Source organism: Oryza brachyantha, chromosome 11 (assembly GCF_000231095.2).
Source record: "Oryza brachyantha chromosome 11, ObraRS2, whole genome shotgun sequence".
Classification (NCBI taxonomy): Eukaryota; Viridiplantae; Streptophyta; class Magnoliopsida; order Poales; family Poaceae; genus Oryza; species Oryza brachyantha.
Genome location: NC_023173.2, coordinates 9499268 through 9522842, shown reverse-complemented (window position 1 = coordinate 9522842; position 23575 = coordinate 9499268). Strand labels below are relative to the sequence as shown.

Genomic DNA, 23575 nt, shown 5'->3' with positions numbered 1-23575 from the left:
ATGCTGAAATGGGTAAGGTGGGATTTGAAGCATGACTTCGAACTATTTGACGTACCAAGGCAAGGGAGGGCGTGATGGAGTATGGACGAGACATGGTGGTGTAATTATGGCATATGCTTCTTCTGGATCTACCAAGGCACAAGAGGGGACTGCCCGACTTGGTGTAAAGAAGGGGGTGAAACCTGAAGTGTGGTGCGATTAAGTAGGGAGGGTTATGTGATGGGTCCTACCACAGTTTTCTTTCCATGGTATCGTGGTCATACACCGGCACACATTGAAGTGTAGTGAGACTGTCTTGTGGGTACAGTAGTACACTTCTGATCAGAGTATAATCTATTCGAATAGCCGTGCCCACGGTTAAGGGTGGACTCCCAAATTCACTGTGATTAGTTGAACCCTTAATGACTTGACCAAACTGGCTTTCACTTGGGGCTACTGCAACGTGGTGTAGCATTGAGTAGTGGTTGGGCCTGTCACAGCATGGTGTAACGTTGGACAGTGATGTGGTACTTTACAACTGTTATTTATTCTTTTAATTATTCAATTACCCTTACTCATTTTAATCTATATTATTTATTTAATGTTTCTTTGTTGCAACTAACCTTAGCTTACCCTTGGTGATCCTTTGCATCATTTACTACCCTCTTTTCCATGCTAATTGTTAAGTACGGTGGTTTGTACTCAGCCCTGCATAATTTTCCCCTTCAGAGCTAGAGGTTGATTCCGATGGAGGTGACTCTCACTAGTGAGCTGTTCCGCCGTCGAAGGATTGCCTGTGGACTAGAGCCACGCCCGCTGGAGCTAGTCTACGTTATCTTTTCCACTGCATTTTTGTTATATTAAATGTTATTTTCAGTTGTTCCCAAGAACGAATGGTTATGTAATCACTATTGTCTTTTTGTGTACCCTGGCTAGTCCTGGACAGTGATTTTAATACACAATTAAGTTCAGAAATTCGTGTGAGAAATTTCTGGGTGTGACACCATTAGACCGGTGATTGGATGGAAAATGCTTTGCAATCGAGCCCTGAAAGGCCGGTCCTTATGATGGCCAAGGTGCGACTAGTGAAACCATGCACCTCGTGCCTAGCCAAAAACTTAGTTTTCGATGTTTTTTGAAGGGGAACTATTCTTTGCGGCTAACCAACCGCTAACTAGCAAGTTTTAAGTTACCAAAAGCTTTAATAAAGACTAGTATTATCAAAACCTCTAAAGTTTCTGGTTTAAGCAGGGTTAAGCATAATCCTAGTTTTCCTTCCTAGAAAGTATCAAATGTATATGGTCCTTACTAGTTTCTTTGCCTAGGTTTGACAAGAATTAAATAACAGTAGTTCAAGTATAAAGGCTATAACAAGGATATTTAAAGGCATGACTAAATTAAACATGATTAACGTGGAAATTTTAAATAAAGTGAAATCCAATAATTTAAAATGAAAATAATTTTGCAAACTAGGATAACAATATGATTAAAGGTGACATGGTTTGCCCTGCTCATTTCCTTCTTCTCGAACTGAGGAACAGCTCGACATGATTGTCAGCGTCTATGGGACAATGCAAACAAACGGGCCACCGTAAATACTCCAAATAACAAGCAATAACAAAACAAAAAGATAGGTTCTACGCTGCTTAAGGGGAAATTAGGATTTCGAATGGGTCAATTTTGAATTCAAATAATAATTCATGATCATTTGAAGTTCAAATGATGTTTGAGTGGCGATTTATAATTTTTATTGTTTTATTTTATTTTTATTTTGTCTTTTCGTTTCCTTCTTCCTTTCTTTCTTTTCCTTCTTTTCCTCGGCTCTGCATTTTGGAAAGCGTGCGGGTGCACGGTGATGAGCGGCAGAGGGAGAGTAGAGAGGATGGTCGGCACCGGGTCACGGAAGGAGGCGGTGAGGCGAACGACGGCCTCGGTGGCAGCAAGGACGACGGGGCTGGCGTCTAGGGGCGGCCGAAGGCGATGGAGCTCAACATCGGGCGACGAAGGGACGGTGAGGATGGCGGGTAGGCGGGGAACAACAAGGATGAGGACTAGGGCTCCTTTTATAGGTGGCCGGGAAGGTGAAGGGGCACCGGCGAGCTCACCATCGATGGCACTGGTGGGGTTAATACCCTTTAATGGGCACTCAAGGGGAGTGAAGGAGGGGGATGGGAAGGGTAAAGGGCATGTGGAGGAGTGGGGCTTTTTCCCTCTTTCGGTGGGGAGGTGAGAGGGCGGAGTAGGCGGAGGGACTACGGGAGGCAGGAGGCCGGCGCCTGTGGGAAGAGGAAAGGAGGGGGCGGCTGGGCCAAGGGGGAAAGGAAGAATAGAGTGGGCCGAAAATGGCCCAAGAAGGAAGGAAGCTTTTTAATTTTATTCTTCTTTTTAAATAACTTTTACAAGGGTTATTGTGACCTTATATATATTTAAGGTGCTCTGAAAGTTTAAGTAAAAATTAGTTGCGCATTTGGCGACAAGAGGGATTCAACAAAAATTCCCATCGACCTATTTGAATTGAATCCCAACGCTTTTTAATTCTCAAGAGCTACGTAGGCTTTTACGATTTCTCTGTAATCGATTAAAAAGGGTAGATAATTTTATGGTGCTTTAGGATGCGGCATATAGGATATTCACTAGGCACACGAGAGGAATATATGCCGTCATTGTGCTATGTTCTGGGCACATGCATGCCTTCTGTTCATTTATATAAGTTGGCTAGTATCTAAATTAAACTTTTGCCAAATCAATTCAAATTAAAATCCCTATATAATACAGTAAACTTGTGAAATTGTGCCCCTTCAACTTTTTTTATTTAATACCATTAACTTTTGGACTACGTTAACTATTTGTCCTATTAGCAGAAATTATATAACTAATAAATATTTTGTTATAATTTGATTTATTACAAAATACACTTTAAGCATGACTTATAACTTTACACGTTTGCACAAAAATTTTAAATAAGACGAACAATCAAACTACAAAAGTGAATGACATCAAATAAAAAAGCAAAAAGGGTACTTCTGCGAAGTTGTATAGAATACGCTTTAAGCGTGACTTATAATTTTGCAGAGTTTTTTTGAAAATGAATGATCAAATGTATATTAAAAAGTCAATGGCGTCGAAAAAATAGATAGGATACTTTTGCGAAGTTTCATGGTGTAGAAGTACTATTGGCAATGGAGATAAAAGGGAAGTTGAATCCACCTTTAATTACGGATGTCATCATCATCGTTTGCAGGTCAATCTGGATACTGTGCAATGACACAATCTTTGGCGAAGTACCTACCTTCCATGGCTGAACGAAACTAAGGGTCAATCATAAAATAATTTGAGAGGGTTTTATCAATCAAGCAAGAGATACATATTAAATCAAATTCAAATATGTCCAGATAAGTATACGGGAGATTGTTTTGCATTTTCAGGGGAAAAACGCTAAACTATATATTTACAAATAAAAATAATTTATGAATAAATCTTTTATATATGTGTTCCTAGCATTTAGCAAAACATTTGCCAGCATTAAATCGTTGATTACCTTTATAATATTGCATATTATCAACTATTATAAAACTAATATTTACTTTACAAATATGAGCACTGACATTTAATAAAGTGGATGGTATTCTAATTCTTTTATTACAGTGGTATAAGTATGATGACTGAAAATAGTTCCCTTAATTTGGGAGGGAGAAAGTAGTTGGTATTGGTGTTAATACTTGGGTATAGCGTGGTAGCTTCTAATGCAACAGTGGTAGTCTGGTAGTACGTGTTCATTACCCATGGACCAGAGTACCAGATCGATCAGTAGCCATCATCGTCGTCCCATGCTGCCAGTGTGCTGCCAAAGTGCCAGACTCCTAACGTCTCGCTCCCCACTGCCACAGTAGCCTCATGCATCCACCACCCACCACCTTTGCATTCACTGCCGCACAGCACCATTTACGACTCCCCATTAACTCGCCAAACCTACACTGCCCTTTTGCACAGCTATTTTAGAGCCTGTTGCCTGCAAACCTTTTTTTTTTTTCTAAGTTTATGTCACATGAAATATTTACAGACCTAATTAAAAGTATTAAATATAGACTATTAAGTAAAACTTATCTTATGCTCTGAACTATTTCACAAGACGAATTTATTGAACCTAATAGTTCATAATTAGCGAATGTGATGCTACAGTAAACATTAGCTAATCGTGGATTAATGAAATAGTTTTTATTTATGCAATTAGTTTTTTTATCAGTTTATATTTAATACTCTTAATTAACGTCCAAATATCCGATGTCATGAGGGACTTAAAAAAAGTCTCGGGATCCACTTAATCTCTCTCTGTTTATTTTTTCTGTTTGAGTGGAACACTGTCGTCGCACTTGGCTCCGCTGATGCGCTTAAAAGAACCGGTTGCTAACGTTGCAAATGGCCTGGATATAGCAAGCTGATCGGTCGCTGGAGCTGGTGACGAAGGTAATGGCGTCCGTGGCGGCGGGTGACCAGGCGCCGCTGTGGTTTATGGTGCTTGTGGCCGTCGGCCTACACGCGGCTGTCATGTGGGCGGGTACGTTCCTCGCGTGGCTCCGGCGCGCCTTCTTCCGGCCGGGAAAAGACCTGGGCCGGAGGTACGGCGAGTGGGCGATGGTCACGGGCGCCACCGACGGCATCGGCCGTGGGATGGCGCTGGAGCTGGCGCGCAGGGGGCTCCACGTCGTCCTGGTGGGGCGGAACCCCGGGAAGCTGTCCGCCGTCTCCAAGGAGGTCCGCGCCGCCGCGCCGGCATGCAAGGTGAGGACGGTGGTGTTCGACCTCGCCGCCGGGGACGACGCAGAGATGTCCCGCGGCGTGGCGAGGGTGGAGGCGGCCGTGGAGGGGCTCGACGTCGGGCTGCTCGTGAACAACGCCGGCGCGACGTACCCCTGCGCGGCGTACTTCCACGAGGTGCCCGACGCGGTCTGGGAGGCGGTGCTGCGGGTGAACGTGGACGCGGCGACGAGGATATCGCGCGCCGTCGTGCCGGCCATGGCGGCGAAGGGGAGGGGTGCCGTCGTCAACGTGGGCTCCGGCTCGTCGGTCGTGTTGCCGGCGTTCCCGCTCTACGCCGTCTACGCTGCAACCAAAGCGTAAGTACATCCATCCGTCCATGCATGCATACTCCTACCTGTGGGCGGTGGCAATTTGCTAATCTTAAATTAATTGATAAGACAAATTTATTGCTCAAACGGTCGCAAATTAACTTAAAAGTTACTCCATCAAAAATTCAATTAAACTCTTTGATACATGTACAAGTTGACTGTACATGTCTATCATCTTACGGGCTAGAGATTGTTTAGATGGGGCTAAACTTTTTAGCCCCATGCCACATCGGATGTTTAGATACTAATTTAAAGTGTTAGACATAGACTAATAAAAAAATTAATTTCATAAATAAGAGCTAATCCACAAGACGAATTTTTAAGCCTAATTAATCCATAATTAGCAAATATTTACTGTAACATCACATAGGCTAATCAAGGATTAATTAGACTCATTAGATTCGTCTCATGAATTAGTCCAAGATTATGGATGGTTTTTATTAATAGTGGGCGTTTACTATTTGTAATAACTGTCTAAACATCCGATGTGACTATGGACTAAAAATAAGTCCCTGGAAATAAACACCCCCTTAGAAAAGTGTCAAACTTAACTTCTTGATAACCAATATCTTCATTCTAAAATATAAATATTTATAGGTTATTTATTAAAGATTAGATTTGAGATGGAAAAACTACGATCCTGATTAGTAAATAAAGAATGAATGCGTAGTAGGGTGGTTGGATATAAAATATAAATAATTTTAAATAGAAAGTGATCATTGGACAATCAGAATTATAAATATTCGTTAGAAATATTTATATTTTCGTAGAAGATTAACGGGTGGTTGCTTGACTTTTGTAGAGAAAAAGTAAAATGATATATTTGTAAAAAAAATAATTTGTGAATAGAATTTATATATATATTTGTTTTTAGCGATCTAAAGCTAAAACTAAAAAATAAACTACAATTTAAAAACCCTCAAAACGAACTTCGTTGAAAATTTATATTTTAGCTTATAATCATAAGTATAAGCGTGCGAGGAGACAAATGTCTAAAATATCAGATATTTTTATATTTAGAAGTGTGAGTATAATCTAATCATAGAAACATGTTTCGTATTGTTGAGTAATACTACGTACATCAATATTCCGTCAAGTGGCGAAGATTCTCTAGTGAATTTCCCTGCACTGCAGCAGCTCCTGATACGTAGGACTAGACCCATCTACAGTGTGATTGGGGACAAGACCACAGAGGACGTGGGTCCTCGGCCATGTAGCATGATGGCATCGCACCATCGTCTTTTGCCCAGCACAACTGTGGGGCTGTTTAGTTCCTAAAAATTTTCACCCAAAAATATCACATCCAAATTTTGGATACCTAAATAGAGTATTAAATATAGATAAAATAAAAAATTAATTGTACAATTATGTGAGAAATCATAAGATAAATCTTTTGAGCTTAATTAGTACGTGATTAGTCATAAGTGCTACAGTAACCCACATGCGCTAATGCCGGACTAATTAGGCTCAAAAGATTCGTCTCACGGTTTTCACGCCAGCCGTAAAATTTGTTTTTTTATTTGTGTTCGAAAACTCCTTCCAACATCCGGTCAAATATCTGATATGACATGCAAAAATTTTCATTTCACCAACTAAACACCCCCCGTCATCCAGAGGTAGCACTGCAAAGCTGCAAAGGGCACATTGCAGTGCCATTACTGTTCTTCAAGTATGGAGAAGTACTTCTTCGTCCCAAAATATATCTTCCTTCGTTAATTTGTTCGGTATCAGTCGTTCCCAAGAAGTTTAGCGTGCCTCCTAAACAAAAGTGTTAAAATCTAAGATTTACTAAAACATGCTAAGTTACCAAGGACAGAACTATATATCTTCAATTATTCCAAGTTAAAGCTTCCTTTGGATACTAGAGAAGTCACTTCAATTGTGCCAATATTTTGATAGTGATATGTTTGACTTCCAATTTTTCTGCTAAGAAAAAAATGCGTGATATAAAGCATGCATGTGAGCAATCAATTAGTGATTTCGTTGTCAACAGTTAAAAAAAAAAGAGAATTTAACAGCACATATATATCAGACTCATTGATTTTTGTCAAAGTTTATATTTTTCTTCTCACTGAAAAATAAAAGTCTGAAGTAAATGTACGGAAATGGTGTTTAGTTGAGTGTCACAATTTACCAGTCTTTTAAAACAGTTATGTCATGCCAATCTTTTTTAGATGCGAACTACAGTGTCTCATCATAAGCTATGTGCGATACTCAGATAAGGGGTACCCGTGTACCATATTCATATAGGAAAGGAATTCCAAATTAAAAGGACAGTTACCAGGCTGTAACTGTATAGGGATATGGCGAGGATTGGTATTCTATGTCCGGGTTTCAATAATCAGTCAGGTACAAGTCGGTTAGGCTTAGTCATATTTGGTTAGATCTCTATCAGTTGTAACTCTGCCTCTTCATATATAAGACGAGACAAGGGTCCTTGCGGGATCACGGCATAACAGATTGTGCAACATCTTGATTGAACTCTGTTACATAAATAATACACATACCATGTCGATCTTTGCTTCTCATTTGCCACACCTGTATTTACCGCCGATCTAGATCATTGGCGAGCTGCTAGTGGTACAGTGAGAATTCCATCAAGTTCGATGTACCCAAACTCGAAGATCATAAAGACTTGATTTCTCCCTATACCAACTTTCAGGTTAGGTGGCATTCGAATTCAAGCCGATGAGTATGGTGTAGGAATCTAACCAGACGGTAGAGAGGGTGAGCCAGTTTGAGCCTAACACCTCATCACCACCCGAGGGCAAAATCCACGATCTTGGTCGCAGTCCACGGAAAAGCTTCCATCCAAGATACGATTTGAATCACTTGGATCTGAAGATGACGCTCAATGGACAATCCAACTTGATGCGTCAGACATTAGCAGTAGTGATGCGGGAAGCTTCATCCCTCCACGAGAAATCTTTGTAACTTCTCAATTAACCCCGGATGCGAAGATTGAGAGAAAATGACCCAAAGAAGAGGCGACATGACTGGTTGACGATAAGCATCAGGACGAAGAGCAAGCTCACCAAGAAGACGGAGAGCGAAGATATAGTAGGACCCAAGTTGAGGGTCAGTCGCACAAACCCTACCATGACATACTACAAACACAAGTTGAGGGTCATGACATCTTCGAGACCCGTTAGCAGAACATGGATACATCAGTCGCACTACTGCATTTTGGAGCAATGCCCTAATCACCCGATAGCGGGTACAGTCCACATGCCCAAGGCGATGGTCACTACGGTTGCAATCTAAGAATCCCAGCATCGTGTTGAATTCATCTTGGTTACTCCATCCAGTTGAAGGCCTACTCCTCAAGATTACCTAGATCGGGGAGGCGAGTCGGCAACAAGACCCCAAATCCAAACCGCGTAGCACAACCATCTCTCCACTCGGATCTCAAGCGAAAGCTCGAGGAGAAACAACACTTAGACGATGAACAACACTAACTACAGTAGCAGCGTCAACAACTTGAGGCCGAACAAGAGTTACCAGAACACAACGAAGGCTATGACCTTTGTGGCAAAATCGAATGGTGGAGCGAGAGGAGCAACACCGCAGGACTATCAAGATTACAGTAAGCACAACTGCAAGGGGTGTTAGCCAAGCAGATACTGTTCCCTAAGTCACCTATCATCTTTCGACTCAGATACTGACTTCAATGATGGCATTTCAACCACTGCCAGGAACCTATGTCAGATCAATTGGCCAAGTGATGTCAGGCCAACTAGAATCCAAAAATACAACGCCACCTCTGAGCCCCAATCATTACTTAAAGTTTATTCACTTGCCACAAGGACGGTTGGGATGACACAAAAGCTATGGCCAACTATCTACTAGTCGCTCTAGCTTAGTTAGCAAGATATTGGTTGTCAAGGATTCCGAAGCAATCTATTTGTTCTTGGAGTGAGATTCGACACTTTCCTTTTTCTTTTACCACAGCTTGTGACGAAATTATTGCCATAACCATGGTCTTGCAAGATGGTGTAGCATTGTTTGGCATAGAACCTTATAGGTGCGAGCCATGCGGTATCTATTTCCCGTACTCAGCATAGTAATAGTATGGAATTTCCCATATTCCATTATTCACGTGCAAGTAGTGTTTTTGCTTCAATTTCTTAGAACTGTAATAAGAAAAACATAAAGATAAACTTAGAACAACCTGAATAAATAACAAGGAAAAAAACAAAGATTGAAGAAAAGTAGAAGTATGAAAAAATATTTGATAAAAAAGCACATCGGTAGAAAATAAATGTGTAAGATCATGTTGAAAGAAAGAGCTCAAGGTCGACTCTTATCTGATGTATGTCAACAACCATAACCTATTTTAGAAGGATACTTTTAGATACATAAAAGTCAAATATAATTTCTGAATTAATATAACAAAATAATTTTTATGATCTCACTTTCTTTTTATCCATCCTCATATGATAAAATTTACTTAAATGTTATAATCGACTCTGAGGTATTATCATACGTAACAACTAATTTTCTCTCATCCTCTCTCTTTCCTCCGTATCAATAAATATACTTGGGTGACGATAAAGGGAGTTAATTAATAAACATCTGCGTATATCCTCTAATGATTCTAACAGGAAAAACCAAAAGTATATAGTACTCCCTAATCATCAAAATGCGCATGCTAGATCTACACCAAAACTCTCTACAACTACAACCGTACAGGTATTGATTTTGTATTAGTTGGGCCCCGTATATCCTTCCAATTAATAGAAGTTAACGCCAATACGATATTGCTAACTTGTACAGCCTTAAACTTTCTCATGAATCTCAACGTTGGATAAATTCTGAGAAAGGGCTACATTGTGAAAACTTGTGGAATATTTTTTCAGCATCAACCAACAAACACATGCACGGCGATGCATCATTACAGGCTGTTGCTCCCCTAGTCTTTAGCATGTCCAAATGCACATGGCACACGAATGCCCATTAATGACCGTACGTATATATGCGACGGAAATGTTCTTGCTTTGTTCCCTCTCCGAAGAACATGGAGGACCTGCTAATAATTAGTGCCAGACAATATAAATAATTCCTCCATCTCTTCTATATAATATAAATATTTTTTTACCATTCACATAATAGTGCTCCATCCCGTTAAAAATATTGCCGTTTATAACAAGATTTAGCTAAACTTATAAATTCAACAACCAATTTTTTGTTAGAATAAATCTATAGAATCAAATAAGTTTATGATATTATGATAGTATATTTCTAGAAAAATCTAAGTACATCGTTGCATTTTTACGAAGTAATTGATGGTTGGATCTGTAGTTGTATGATAATTTCATCTGTTAATGTATAGCAAGGTAAAATATCTCATTAATGCTCTGCAACAAGATCATAGCTTTCGATCACTTTCAAACTGCAGTTCTGTGAAATTTTCTGTTGAAAATTAGTTTCACAAAAAATGTGAAAAGAAAATTCTCAAAGTTTCTAATGAAGCAATTTGTTTGGATAAGTTTTTAAAGTTCACAAATCAACATTTTTTACTTATAGCTTTTGCTAGAGGGAAACTCAAAGTTTGTATAATTTGTGGGCACACATAGTAAAAAGATCCCATGGCTGAAGTCTGAAGGACAACTCAAAAATTGTTAATTTGCCAGAGGGCGCCACAAACATTATTTTATTACTTTAGGCTCGAGTGGAGAGAGAAATTCTTCAAAAAGATAAGAATGCCCCTTAGGTTACAAGCTTCTAACCTAATGCTAAAGTTAGGATGAAATATGATATATGACAGTAGCCTACTTGTCATGATTGATTGGGAATTACATAATGTCTAATTCAAAATATTGGATTTATTTTCAAATTTTGGAATTTTTGGAAAAAAAATCAAAAAATGAAATTTTGGTGAAGCTGCAAAAGATACTCTTGGCTACCACTATAGGGTTCTGAACAAGGTCGAGAGATATGTGACCTAGTTCAACCAAACCAAACCAAGTAACATCCGGTGACATATGGGGAAAATTCATCATTTTAATGTGGTTTTTCTCACCAATTGGATCATAATTAATTAAATAATAGAAGTGGTGTCCTGTAACAAATTAAAAAAATTTGGATGTGTTCTCCAACCATGGCACACTTTTTTTCGATGTCCTCTAGCAAATTACCCAAAATTTGAATTTCAGATACCAAATTTGACCAATTATTTTTCCTCTTCTCGAAAACCAAAATTTGTATTTGTTAAATGATACAGTAAAATTTGATGAAATTTCTTAGGGTAGAGAGGTAAAATACCCTTTAAAATTTCCACAAATTGGACTAAATTAATTTTAATATTTAATTTTTCTGAAGTTGGAAACAAATAATTACATTGCCTTTTGTCTTTCTCTGAAATTATTCCACAATTATCCCTTTTAAGTTATCATTTATGTACAAGTGAATGACATTATAGTAAACAATTCTAATGACAACTAACGAGATAGAAGCAATCGATGCTCATGGGATCTTCGGATCTAAATATTTTTGGCTTAACCCCTCTTCTTGTACCGTGGAAGATCTACAAGTGGTGAAGAGCTTAGGGCATTCACGGTGTAGGGGATACTCATACAATTGTTCTCAACATGCCACATAGGACCTGCATCAAAAGAAATACTCTCTCACCGTACAATTGGCTTATTTTTTGCAAGTCAGCCCCTAATATTATATTTAGTTTAGTCCTCGTATTTTTTTTCTTATGATTTATATAAAAGTACAAAATATTACAATGGACATCCTCCAATCCAGAAAATAATAAAAGCCAACTCCCCCAAACCCTCACTTCCGACCTATTTAAGGGAGCTTCTGACGGCTGCAGCTTCTCACAGAATCTTCAAAAGTCATAAACTCTCCCAAACAATAGACATCATCTAAGAATCTAGACAGAATCTCCAAAAATCATAAACTCTCCCAAACAATAGACATCATCTGAGAATCTAGAATTGTATAATTAAAAAATAAACTAAAAGCCAAAAGCTGAAAAACCCTCCCTTACGACCTGTTTAAGGGAGCTTCTGACAACAGCTTCTCACAAAATCTCCAAAAGTCATAAGCCCTCCCAAACAATAGACATCATCTGAGAATCTAGAATCGTATAATCTAGAAAATAAACTGAAAGCCAAAAGCTGAAAACCAATCTTTCCTAGATTATGAAAAGGTAGTTTCTCACCAGCTACTTCTTAAAATCTTGAGCTCCCCAAACAAGCACTTAGTCTCTATCTTCCCCTCTCCATCAATCCCGACTACATGGGCCACTATAGTGAGTCGACTCCTCTCCCTCCACTGACTACACACCACTACTCTCAAGTCCACCACCAACAGACACACCACCATCCTCCCCTGCCTACCCCCATCCTCTCCTCCCTTAGATAGAGTGGATCAAGAAGATGGTATGGATCAAGCAGCCCTTGAGGTAGACCAAGCAATGACAACATCCTCGAGCACACGCTATGAAGGCAGCAAACCCACCCACAAATAACATCTCCCTAAGCACACATGATGGTGATGACACTCTTTGGCCATCATTGACATCTCCACTCCCCACCTCGCACGGATGGGGGGACATGGAGCTTTCATAGGGTGCGTGGAGAAGTTCAATAGGGGTGACCATGGTGGGGAGCTCTCACCTCTCCCCGATGATTTCCCCTTCATGCCCCTCTCCACTGTTGTCGCCGCTTCGAGGGACCAACTGAGCCACGTGGATCGTCCAATGCATAGCTTGAGCTATGTCTATGTGGTTTCTCTGACAAGAAGACCACACCTTGTAGACGACGCAAAAATCCTCCTTAAGTCACACAACCCCACCCTTTTTCTTGTCTACATCAGAATGCTTCCTAGTGGGGTGTTAAAAACCACTCACCACATAGGAGAAAATGCTTTTAGATCTCTTGTGCTCTTAGATCCTCCTTTGGGCATCACATTGCCCTTTAGTCGAGAGTGGTGCCAGGCATCACATTGCTCTTTAGAGTTTGTTATGAACAACTGAATAGAAGAATATTTTTGTGATAACTATTAGTGTATACACAAATAAAATAACTATATACAGTTGAAATTTGAATTTTAAGCATTTAAAAAGTTGTATATGGAAAGTTGTAGCCAAAATCGCACTGTTCAAGAATTTAAAAACCGCTTGCATTAATCTATTAATCCATTCATTGAAAAGCATGTGCATTAATCTCACAAGAATCATTCTTATCAGAAAACAAATATTAGAAGGAAGTTAACTATCCTTAAATAAGCAATTGTACAACGCAAGTAAAATATTTGGGATTAGAACTTTTTCGTTTTTGTCGAGGAAGATTAGACAAATTGGATGCTAGTAAAAAATATATACCGGGGTAGAGAAGATAAATTTGGATGCACTTATATTTTAGGGTAATCTCTCTAGGTAATGCGACTATTCTAACTTAAATTTCTTATAATGTCATCCTTTCAGGTATGTTGACCAGTTGTCTCGAAGTCTACATGTTGAATACAAACGTCGTGGAGTGGATGTGCAGTGCCAGGTAACATTTGTTACCATTTGACAACCTTTTCCGTTAAGATCAATGGTTTGGCATTTATTCAGGTTCATAGTTTGCCTGAAAATAACAACTACTAGTTATGAGTACGTTATTCAGACATGAAAAGATTATATACCTCATTTGTTGATATATTTTAAAATTACTAACATTGCTACAATATTGTTTTAAAAAAAACTGCAACATTAATCTGCCAATGTTCTTATTTTCTTTCAACTCCTAAAAAGACATGTCATGTTTTTTTTTAAAAAAAAATATGTTGTATATACATGAAGACGTTCTACGGTTTTTCAAAATGTATCGAGTTGCACCACAAATTAACACATCAAAACCACTTACCTCTCATAACCTCATCAAGGACCATTAATCAGCCCAATATTTTCCTTATATTAAGCCTAAGCGAAACTGCTTATTAATATTTAAAAAACAACCTATGTGTAAAACTTTTATATAAATGTTCTTACCATTCTAAAACCAAGTGCTAAAAAATAAACTTCGAAGAAAAAAAAACTCCAAAGTCAACTTAAAATTTAACTTTTAAAATTTAAATTCTGACCAATAAGCATAAGCATAAGAAAAAAAAAAGAGCATCTCAAAGAGTTGGTGGCGTCCTAACAAAATTTGTGCGATGCAGATACCACTGTATGTAGCCACAAAGATGTCCCCGGTGAAGGGCTACTCGCCGTTCATACCGTCGCCGGAGGAGTACGCCGAGGCTGCAGTCCGGTGCGTCGGCTACGAGCCAAGATGCGTGCCCTATTGGCGCCACTCGGTCCAGTGGTTCCTCCTGTCTATGCTGCCAGACTCCGCTCTCAATCTGTGGCGTCTCCGGGTTGGGATCAGCAAGAGAAACGAGAGGAAGAAGGCTCTGCTTGGGGTTGGGGAGAGCGAGCGATGAGCTCAGTTAAACAGATGTACTATCCAAAGCTCCAAACAAGCACTTGTAGGTTTGTTCGTTCGTGAGGTTTGTGGGAAATTGTACTGTTTTAGAAAGTATTTAGATTGCTCGGTATATTTGTGTATGTTCCGGACAGACCTATGTTACAAATATTTTTAGTGAATATATGGAATCTATATATCTATATACCTATACTATTGAATTCCCACATTAATCAGAAAATTTGATTAGATTGATGGTGGTCTTATATTACACAATCTCATAGTACTCCTTCCCGTATCATAATTTTTATTGTTTTGGACAAGTGTATGGTCAAGCTTTTAAAACTTATGCATTGGTGAGTCATAAAAATATTTTAATAAAAATAAATATTTATTTATTTTATGTATGGTTTAATAAAAATTATAATCAAAGATAGATTAAGAAGGTTGTGTCACTGTCCAAAATGATAAAAAAAATCAAACAGGAGGGAATACATGTGCTACGTTATGGGCCAATTGTAAAACTCACTCAATCTATCGCATCCTCACCATACACGTAGATATCACCAATATCCTACCAATATTCTCAGCCGACTTTTTGCTTCACAACTTCACATACACAAAGGACTAGAAAGGTGGATGAGGTGTTTATAAGCCAAAATTTAAAATTTTAACCTTAAATTTAAGTTGATTTTATAGTTTTTTATTATGATTTATTTTTTGCTTTTAGATCGCTAAGAACATGTATATAAAAATTATATATATAAATTATTTGTTGGTTTTCCTGTACATTGGCAGGAGACCGTGGCCGCAGATCATAGCTCCAAGAGGGTGTTCAGCGGCATGTGGAGTGGAAGCGTGGAGATGGCTGCCCAGGTGGCAGCGCCGGCAATACTAGCCTTGGATTGGATGCTCTGTTTCGAATTAAGATCGACTGCAGATTGATATGTGGGCTCTACAACCTATGAGGCCTACTTGTTAGTAAGCAGTACAGATACAGTACTATGGAGATATGCATCCCTCTGTTTCAGGCTTTTAGCCGGTGGTGTTCCTGATGGCTGTTGTCCTTGTTTTTGATGTGATGAAGGTACGCAATCGTTTTTAGTATCCATGATTGTCATTGGTATCGATGGGGGTGGAGCAGGATTTTGGATCGATGGTGTGGTTATTGTTAGGGTTTTCATAAAAAAGTCAAAATGCATATTTATAAAAAAATTATTAATAAAAATTTTATATATGTATTTTTAGCAATCTAAAAGTCAATATTAAAAAATAAACTTCAATCCTCCGTTCTCATCCAGTGCAAGCTCGTCGAGCTCAAGGTCCCCTCGGTCAACGGCTATCTCACATGCAGGAATTTGGGTCATAGCCGATTCCATATATGGGTCAATAGACTACTAGCTGGCGATTTTTTTACAAGGGCGGCAAGAAACCTCTATGGACTTCATGGAGTGCGTTGAATCCTGTACAGAGATACATTTCTTGCGGCAAGTGGTGTGGTTATTTTTCAGTTTGGTGTTCTTGGATTAATTTTGTCCCCCTATTTTTTGCTCCTCGAATGAGTCTGGAGATTGCAAATTTTGGAGATGGTACAATCCAGAGATGAGCCCATTTGTTAGATAGATGTTCCTGGATTTGCTCAATGTTGTGGTAGATCTGAGGCAGAAGAACATGAAACCAAGATCTGAAATGAATGCCCCTAAAACAAGAGAAGAAATTTCTGCTCTGGTTGCATTTCTGAAAAAAAGATGTCTGAAATGATGCACTAATTAGTAGGGTGGGGAAATCAGAGAAACAAAGAAAGATTCTTGGTGTATCTGTTATGTTGTTTCTTGCTAATTTGTATATTAGCAGGATGGAAGGTGTATGTCATATTGCACTTTACTGATGTAAATTATGGTCTGATGCAGTGTTTGTATATATCTTTGAAAATTATGGTTTGATGCAGTGCAGCCAGCTATGAAAATTACGGTAACCATATGTATATAACCAATTCTGAAATGCTATGCAGTTATCCTTCTCTGGATTACCACTTAATATAGTCTAGCACATTACTTTGCACAATCTGGAAGCCAAAGTTCGGCATACAAAGTAAATACACTAGTTTGCCGTGTTGAACAGGAGATGTATAATAAGACAGCAGTGCACATATTACATAGATCAAGACCTAGATGCATACATAACAGATAATTTAACCCAATAAAATTACTGGGTATTTGGAGAGAGAATGTTGGGGAGGAAGAGATGGGCAGTTGGGAACAGTAGGGTAAGAGAAAGTGGTTGTGGTTAAGGATTAAATAAATAACTGAGTTTCCAGTTCTGACTTAGCAAAGCCAACATATCAATATTTTTCACTTAGGCAAAATCAGTCTCAACTAACATAAGGAAAGTGTCCGGTTTGAGTGATGGGGGACATATGATACCCAGTATTGGAGTAGAGATGGAAAATATACCATGTCATTAGTCAGAAACTATACTTTTTCCTTTTTAAAAGTAAATATTAAAAAGGTGCAAGAGATTAAAAAAAATCATACACTCCCATTTGGCATTCAGCGGCCCAACTGTAAGCTACCTCAAGATTCAGCTATATGCAATAGCAAGGTAAAGAAATGGAACCAAGAACTGCAACACATGCGGAGAAACATAAGACCACGAGATGGAAAATTTACTGTGCAGTATAATAATGAATAGTGCAAGAAATTCTACATTCGCCTGACCAATCAATACCAAGCAATTGGGAATAAAAAAAAGATCATACAATCAACTATAACAGATATATCTCGCACCAATATTAACACCACAGGTCATACCTGAACTATCGAACCTTGGATGTAGAGAAAGAGCAACCATAACCATGTACAGGCAGTACAGCAAAAGGTGAATTGGATGGAAAACCACAACCTCATTGCATCTACTACCTCCTGATGCTAGCAACCAATGGCCACGCCTTCTTTTGGAGTAGAACAAGTGACACCCACAGCTACACCCTACTGGTGACACGAAGGATTGCTTGTGCACTTAACGAGGAAAGCTTTGATTGGCAGAAAGATTCCCATGATTCAGAATCAGGAGAGGTAGCAGGTGTCGTGTCAACTTCACCAGAACTCAAGGTTTGAGACTTCTCATAGAATGCTTGTAGCTCCAGTGCCAGTTTGCGAGCAGCCTCCCTTGATTCAGGAAGCTGGTCACTAAGCTGAGTTGCTGCGATCTCAACAAGCTTGTCCATTCCAAATTCGTTAATTTCCACTACACCCTGGAAAGAATATAGGCCAACTTAAGCAAAACAACTAAAAGTCTTGAGCATGCAACCATGGATATCCACAGTTCCACACTACATAAAAATCAACAAAAAAAAAGCAGATATGTATGAGCTATTAAAAATGGCCAAGCAATGTTAGGGCATGAACAATGAATATCGATCTTATAATACAGAAAGCTCTAAATATGAATCTGCATATGAGCATATCTAAATAGTCTAAATGGCTCCAAAAAAGTGGAAAAGATATCTAACCCAATGAAGCCAAAAGTTGAGAAGAAAATGAATGCAAACTCTAAAATATGAGTACGTGTAGGTTGTAATATCAGAAAAGAGGGCTAAAACCTATATTGAGTTGTGTTTGGCCTCTCTTATGGTTCATTAGTGGATAATCATATAAAAATTAAGGGAAAAAAGAAGCTGTTATCTGAAAATAAATTATCAGTTGGGACGTTCACTTACAAAGCGTGGCACACTCTTGCTGAAACACATTGATGCTTTCGCTCGAATTCGTGGATTCCTGTTCTTAAGGTAGGGCTGCATTTTTGGTAACAGAACAGAAGGGGCAATCCAGCTTGTCATCGATACAAGAGCTGCCTCGGCAGCTTCACAGACAAAACGCTTATCTTGTGAAGATTTTAGAAATAGCTGCACCAACTGAACAAATTTGACAAAGAAGATGTTTTCAGGCATCCATTAATACAAGAAAGCCTAGTGCAATTGTGCTTGGAAGTTTGAGAACTGAAAACAAACCAGTGGATCAATCAAGTCAACCATTATGTCACCATATGCCTTGAAAATATCAGCACAGGTCATCAGTGCGGTCTTACAGACAGCACTCCTTGGATTCTTGACTGATTTCACAATAAGTGGAACTAGTGTTTCCCTGTAATTCAAATCCAACAATTATAGCTCAGGCATTTATAAGTAGTAACTAATGCTATAAACATATGTCCAAATACAAAGGACCATCTGGATTTAACAAGGTAAGGAACTTACAAAAGTTCCTGCAATCTATCCTTGTGATATATTGCCAACTGACGTACATTATTAAGAGCTTCACATGTCATAACCCAGTCTTTTGAATCCAACCTTCCAACCAAAGTCTATTGAATAATAAAAATGACAAATGTTAGGTACGGTAAAATCTAAGAAATGAGAAATGCACAAAAAAATCATGAACGTAAACATCAACAGGCATACACTAAGACTTGCACCAGCATCTGGGAGATCTGTCAGATTCTCAGAGTCAATATACTCAACATCTGCAATGGCAGGTTCACACCCATTTGTCAAAGCATCGGGGCATATAGGTGGGGCATTTTCCTCCGTACTCGCACATTTGTTGCCGTTCAAGGCAGGTTTAGTGATGCAAGACTTCGCAGAATTATCATTGGTTTTCCCCAGCTCTGCTGATTGAGCTAGATTTAGATCTTTCAATGCACTATCTGACATATTCGCACCTGCCCAGAGGATTGCAAAAAGGAAAATAAGAACATATACATGGGCCTATCCTAAAATTTCATGCACAGATAGTGAAGCATCTTCTATTAAAATATGGTTCAGCTGTAGCCTAGCACTCTATAATGAACAAGATAACAACAGCAATGTAGATATCATGAGCAACAAAAACTGAAACTCAAATACGTCCTCCAAATTTGACTCTCAAAATGTCTATTTGGCTAACTCTCCATTTTATTTGTCAAGTAAAATTTGTTTTTACTCCAACAGCCTCTCCATTCATTTTCTCTAATTTGAGTCTATGACGGCGGGACCCTCGTGTCAGCCTCTATACAATTCTTCTTCCTCTTTCTCTCTGTCCATCTAGCAGACCGGGGCGGCGGCAGCAGCACACGGAACACACCGTCGGCCAGGGCGGCGGCGGCGCGTGGAGGAGCCCTCGCCGGCGGCTGCGTCACGCGGAGCAGACCGGCCATCGTCGGCTGGGGCGACAGCGGCGTCGCGTGGAGGTCAGCATCGTCGGCAGAGGCAGGCGGCTCCTCGCTGGCGAGCGCAATGTAGAGCGACGCGTAGAGGTTGTCATCCTCGGGGCTCTTCCCGTCAGGGTAGAAGTATATCGGCCATTGGTGCGACCCGTTGACGGTCTTGGTCACCGATGTTGACGACGTCTCCACGGACGCCGCGGCCGAGAAGAGGCACGACACGACGATCGGCGGGAAGGGCCGCCCCGCGGCGGCTGCGGGGAAGGAGGGTGAGCGTCGCCGCGGCAGGCACGGCCAGCGCCCATCGACCCCAGGTTTACCCACCCACCCCTAAACCCACGGGGGCGACAGTGGGGCCGGCATCCGTCCGGATCGGGTGGATGCGGCGGAAGCCGGCGAGGGGGAGGGACGGATTCCGCGGCGGCTCTGGTGGGGATCCCGGCGGCGGAGACGGGTTTGGGGGAGAAAGGCACGAAGGGGAGAGATGGGTTGGGAGGGGGAGTGGTGGGGCCCACGAATAGCCAGCCAAAAGAGACTCTCCAAGTTTGGCAAGTGAGGGATGTGATTTTGCCATCCAAATAGCTTGGCCAACTGAATGGAGAGGCTGTTGGAGACCAGTTTTCTCCCATATTTGCTAAAATTTAGCTTGGCCAGCTATTTGGTCATTCTATTGGAGTTGCTCTAAACAACCCAACCACCACATTTTGGGCTTCGCTAAGCTTTACTTATATTAATCTAAATTACACTAGGTATATAACTCTGGAGCCCTTCCACTGTTGTGCATCACAGTAACTAAACTGGCATTAATAGCCATAATCCAAAGCAAATAAAGCAATTTATTGCTCAACTATAGCATGGAGGACAAGAAAAGAAATTTTCCAATAGTTTCACCTGATCTAATGAAGTCAATACCAATAATCCTATTCCTTACATTGTGTCAAATTGTATATAAGGACATGGAAACTTGCTCCTCAATAGAGACATGTACAGTGTAGCAGAGAAAAGCATCTCCTCTCAAAACCACACACAACTAAAAAGACAAAGCTCTTAAGCCATAGCATGTTTTATCACTCTTCCCATTTTTTTCATTCAAGTAATCAATCCTAGTCCTTTCCCTATCCTCAATTGGGCCATAGGCAATAGGGTATATCCAATCAGTTTATGCCACACATACCAAACCAGCATAGCAGCTGCGAGCCTGCGACATAAGCAGCAGAACAAAATAGTGGCATCCCTTTCCTCTTCCTCTTAGGCTTCTTCTTGTCCAGTTGTCCATCTATGTACAGAACTTGTATAGATTGTGAGCTAAAGGATAGAATCTTCTTATCTAGAAAGAACATGTCCATGGCACTCTCTCCCTCCCTTTCCCTCTCCCTCCCATCTCCCTCTCTCCTTACACATTGAATTTGGGAAAAGAATTCATGTATATCTTTCCATAACTGAGCAATAAAAATGATGGAGCAAAACCAAATACAGAATTACTTCTTTTCAACAAAAAAAAAATAGTGAACAGGGTATCTCCATGCCAAGAAAGCCAACTAGAAATCCAGTTCCTTCATGATTTGAGATGAACAGATAACTAACCAAACTAGCCAAGATCACAAAAAGAAACAGCATTACAAGCAACCTGAAGATAGTGACAATAGATTTTACTATGATTTAGGTATAGCAAATTGTTTGTTATGATTTTGCTACAGTTTGGATAGCCCAATTCCCAAATATAGTTAGGTGCAAAAATATGTGATATAACCTTCTATGTTTAGTATGCAAAAATATAAGGGTGATTAGCAAAGATACAGATATTACAGTTAGACTATGTTAAGGTTATGTACGACTGTATCATACTATCATATATAATGGCATTCCAACAATCAAATAAAAACTGTGTTGTGCTTTGGATGACAAAATATATTGCGAGTCATAACAAAATTCAACCCTTAGCCAATTTTTCCAACATAAAATGTATAGCAAATGTAGCACTCAAAACATTTTTTTGAGCATACAAATCAATAAACTGAACATGTTATGCATGATGGTATCAAGATCTGATGTGCATGATTAGGAACTAACCACTTTGGGCATAAAACAAAAATAAATAGCATCGACGCGGGCATTGCTAACGAACTACCTGGGAAGTGATAAGGTCCGATATCATGGACAAACATCCTGAACTGACATGCATATAAAAGGAAGCATGATATGTAATTTACCACTTCTTGTATTACTGAAGTTTACACAAAAAAAAATAATAATCACAAAGACTGTAGACAAGGGACAACGTGAATGTGTTTTTTCAGCCACAAAAATACCCAGTGATCCTACCACTGCTATCTGAAACGCATAACAAGGCATAAAAGGGGAAAAGGTTAACATCAAGGTCTGTGTGTCATACCAGGATGGCAGAAGTGGAGGATTCCTTTGCCGGCACCGAGCCTTCCCACGCCCGCCGCCCTTCTGTTCTGGCACCCTGCAGCATGGAATCTGCCCTCAGATCTGAGCGGAGAAATGCAGGGGGGGGAAGGGAGAAGGGAGAAGGGAATGAATGTACCAGCCCGCCGTCGTGGCTCCGCCCGTCGCCCTTCTACTCTCTCTTAACACCCTGCAGCCATGGAGACTGTGCGGTGAGATCTGAGCCCTCGGCAGCCATGGAAGCTTCGCTATCAGATCTGAGCTCTAGAGAATGGGGAAGGGAAGGGAGGGGGGAAGAAGCAGAGGACGTACCAGCCGAGCCGCCGGTGGCTGGCTGCGGCGAGGAGCGGATCGGATGACGCGACGGCGAGGCGAGGTGAGGAAGAGGACGACGGGATCGAACTGGAACTGGAACTGGAACAGCAGAGCAGCGAGTGTTCTTCTTCTGTAATTTTTTTTTTTTTAGCCTTTTTGCGATGGTAGCCAGATGCTGTGGGCCGTATTGTTTAGAGGAGCTGATGCAGTCTGCAGGTCACAACGGAGTACAATGTGTACTGGTCAAGCACTTGCTATCATTGGATGAACGAATATAAGGATCAGGGGTTGTTTAGAAGAGGCTAAACTTTTTAGTTCCATATTATATCGGATATTTGGATACTAATTTAAAGTATTAAACATAGACTAATAAAAAAACTAATTTCATAAATGAGTAGTAATCCGCGAGACGAATTTTTTAAGCCTAATTAATCCATAATTAGAGCATGTTCACTGTAGCATCACATAGGCTAATCATATTAATTAGGCTCAATAGATTCGTCTCGTGAATTAGTCCAAGATTATAGATGTGTTTTATTAATAGTCTATGTTTAATATTTATAATAAGCGTCCAAATATTCGATGGGACCAGGGACTAAAAATTAGTCCCTTGTCCCAAACACCACCTTAGTTTTTAAAAACTTTTTTCACAAACATCGCATCAAATCCTTAGACACTTAAATGAAGCATTAAATATACATTAATATTAAAATTAATTACACAATTATAAGAGAAATCATAAGACGAATCTTTTGAGCCTAATTAGTAGTACATGATTAATCATAAGTGCTACTATAACCGACATATGCTAATGGTGGATTAATTAGACTCAAAAGATTTGTCTCGCGGTTTCCAGGTGGAATCTCACATTTGCTTTGTAATTAGATTACGTTTAATACTTTAAATGTATGACCGTACACGTCGATGTGACCTCTCTTTCAAAATTTTTGGGAACTGAACGCGGCCTAAACCACTTAAAGCGAGTACAATAGGTGTTATAAGCGGACTCTAAAAATTACTATGTTATATTTATGTTTACGTGGAGTGAGGAAATGAGAGAGAAGAAAAACGGGCTACGGATTTACAGCAGCTAGAACATAAACTCCAAGCCTCCGAGTGTATATAAGAGGTGGAACATATATT

At 39.8% G+C, this 23575-nt stretch overlaps 2 protein-coding genes across 3 annotated transcripts; one reads left to right on the top strand and one right to left on the bottom strand.

Annotated features, from left to right (window-relative positions):
* Positions 1–4342: 4342 nt before the first annotated feature.
* LOC102718691 (very-long-chain 3-oxoacyl-CoA reductase-like protein At1g24470) lies at positions 4343–14731 on the top strand. Its single transcript, XM_006663345.3, has 3 exons — positions 4343–5093; positions 13546–13615; positions 14265–14731. Exons 1-3 carry the CDS (start codon positions 4447–4449, stop codon positions 14526–14528), a joined length of 981 nt encoding a protein of 326 aa, XP_006663408.2. The 5' UTR covers positions 4343–4446; the 3' UTR covers positions 14529–14731.
* A 2416-nt stretch (positions 14732–17147) lies between these two features.
* On the bottom strand, positions 17148–22639 carry LOC102712941. Of its 2 annotated transcripts, none has more exons than XM_015842664.2 (8): positions 22430–22639; positions 22257–22336; positions 22101–22175; positions 18969–19228; positions 18765–18871; positions 18519–18651; positions 18228–18422; positions 17148–17762 (listed from the first exon to the last, which is right to left on the bottom strand). In XM_015842664.2, exons 4-8 carry the CDS (start codon positions 19218–19220, stop codon positions 17490–17492), a joined length of 960 nt encoding a protein of 319 aa, XP_015698150.1. In that variant the 5' UTR covers positions 19221–19228; positions 22101–22175; positions 22257–22336; positions 22430–22639; the 3' UTR covers positions 17148–17489. The 2 variants fall into 2 exon arrangements, with proteins under 2 accessions (XP_015698150.1, XP_015698149.1); XM_015842663.2 differs by having other exon boundaries at positions 22257–22307.
* Between the last annotated feature and the right edge of the window lie 936 nt (positions 22640–23575).

Coding starts and splice junctions, on each gene's coding strand:
- LOC102718691 (XM_006663345.3), top strand. CDS start 4,447: ATGGCGTCCGTGGCGGCGGGTGACCAGGCGCCGCTGTGGTTTATGGTG. Junction 5,094..13,545: donor GTCTACGCTGCAACCAAAGC/GTAAGTACATCC, acceptor TCATCCTTTCAG/GTATGTTGACCAGTTGTCTC. Junction 13,616..14,264: donor GAGTGGATGTGCAGTGCCAG/GTAACATTTGTT, acceptor TGTGCGATGCAG/ATACCACTGTATGTAGCCAC.
- LOC102712941 (XM_015842664.2), bottom strand. CDS start 19,220: ATGTCAGATAGTGCATTGAAAGATCTAAATCTAGCTCAATCAGCAGAG. Junction 18,652..18,764: donor GATAGATTGCAGGAACTTTT/GTAAGTTCCTTA, acceptor TTTGAATTACAG/GGAAACACTAGTTCCACTTA. Junction 17,763..18,227: donor GCAAGAGTGTGCCACGCTTT/GTAAGTGAACGT, acceptor TATTCTTTCCAG/GGTGTAGTGGAAATTAACGA.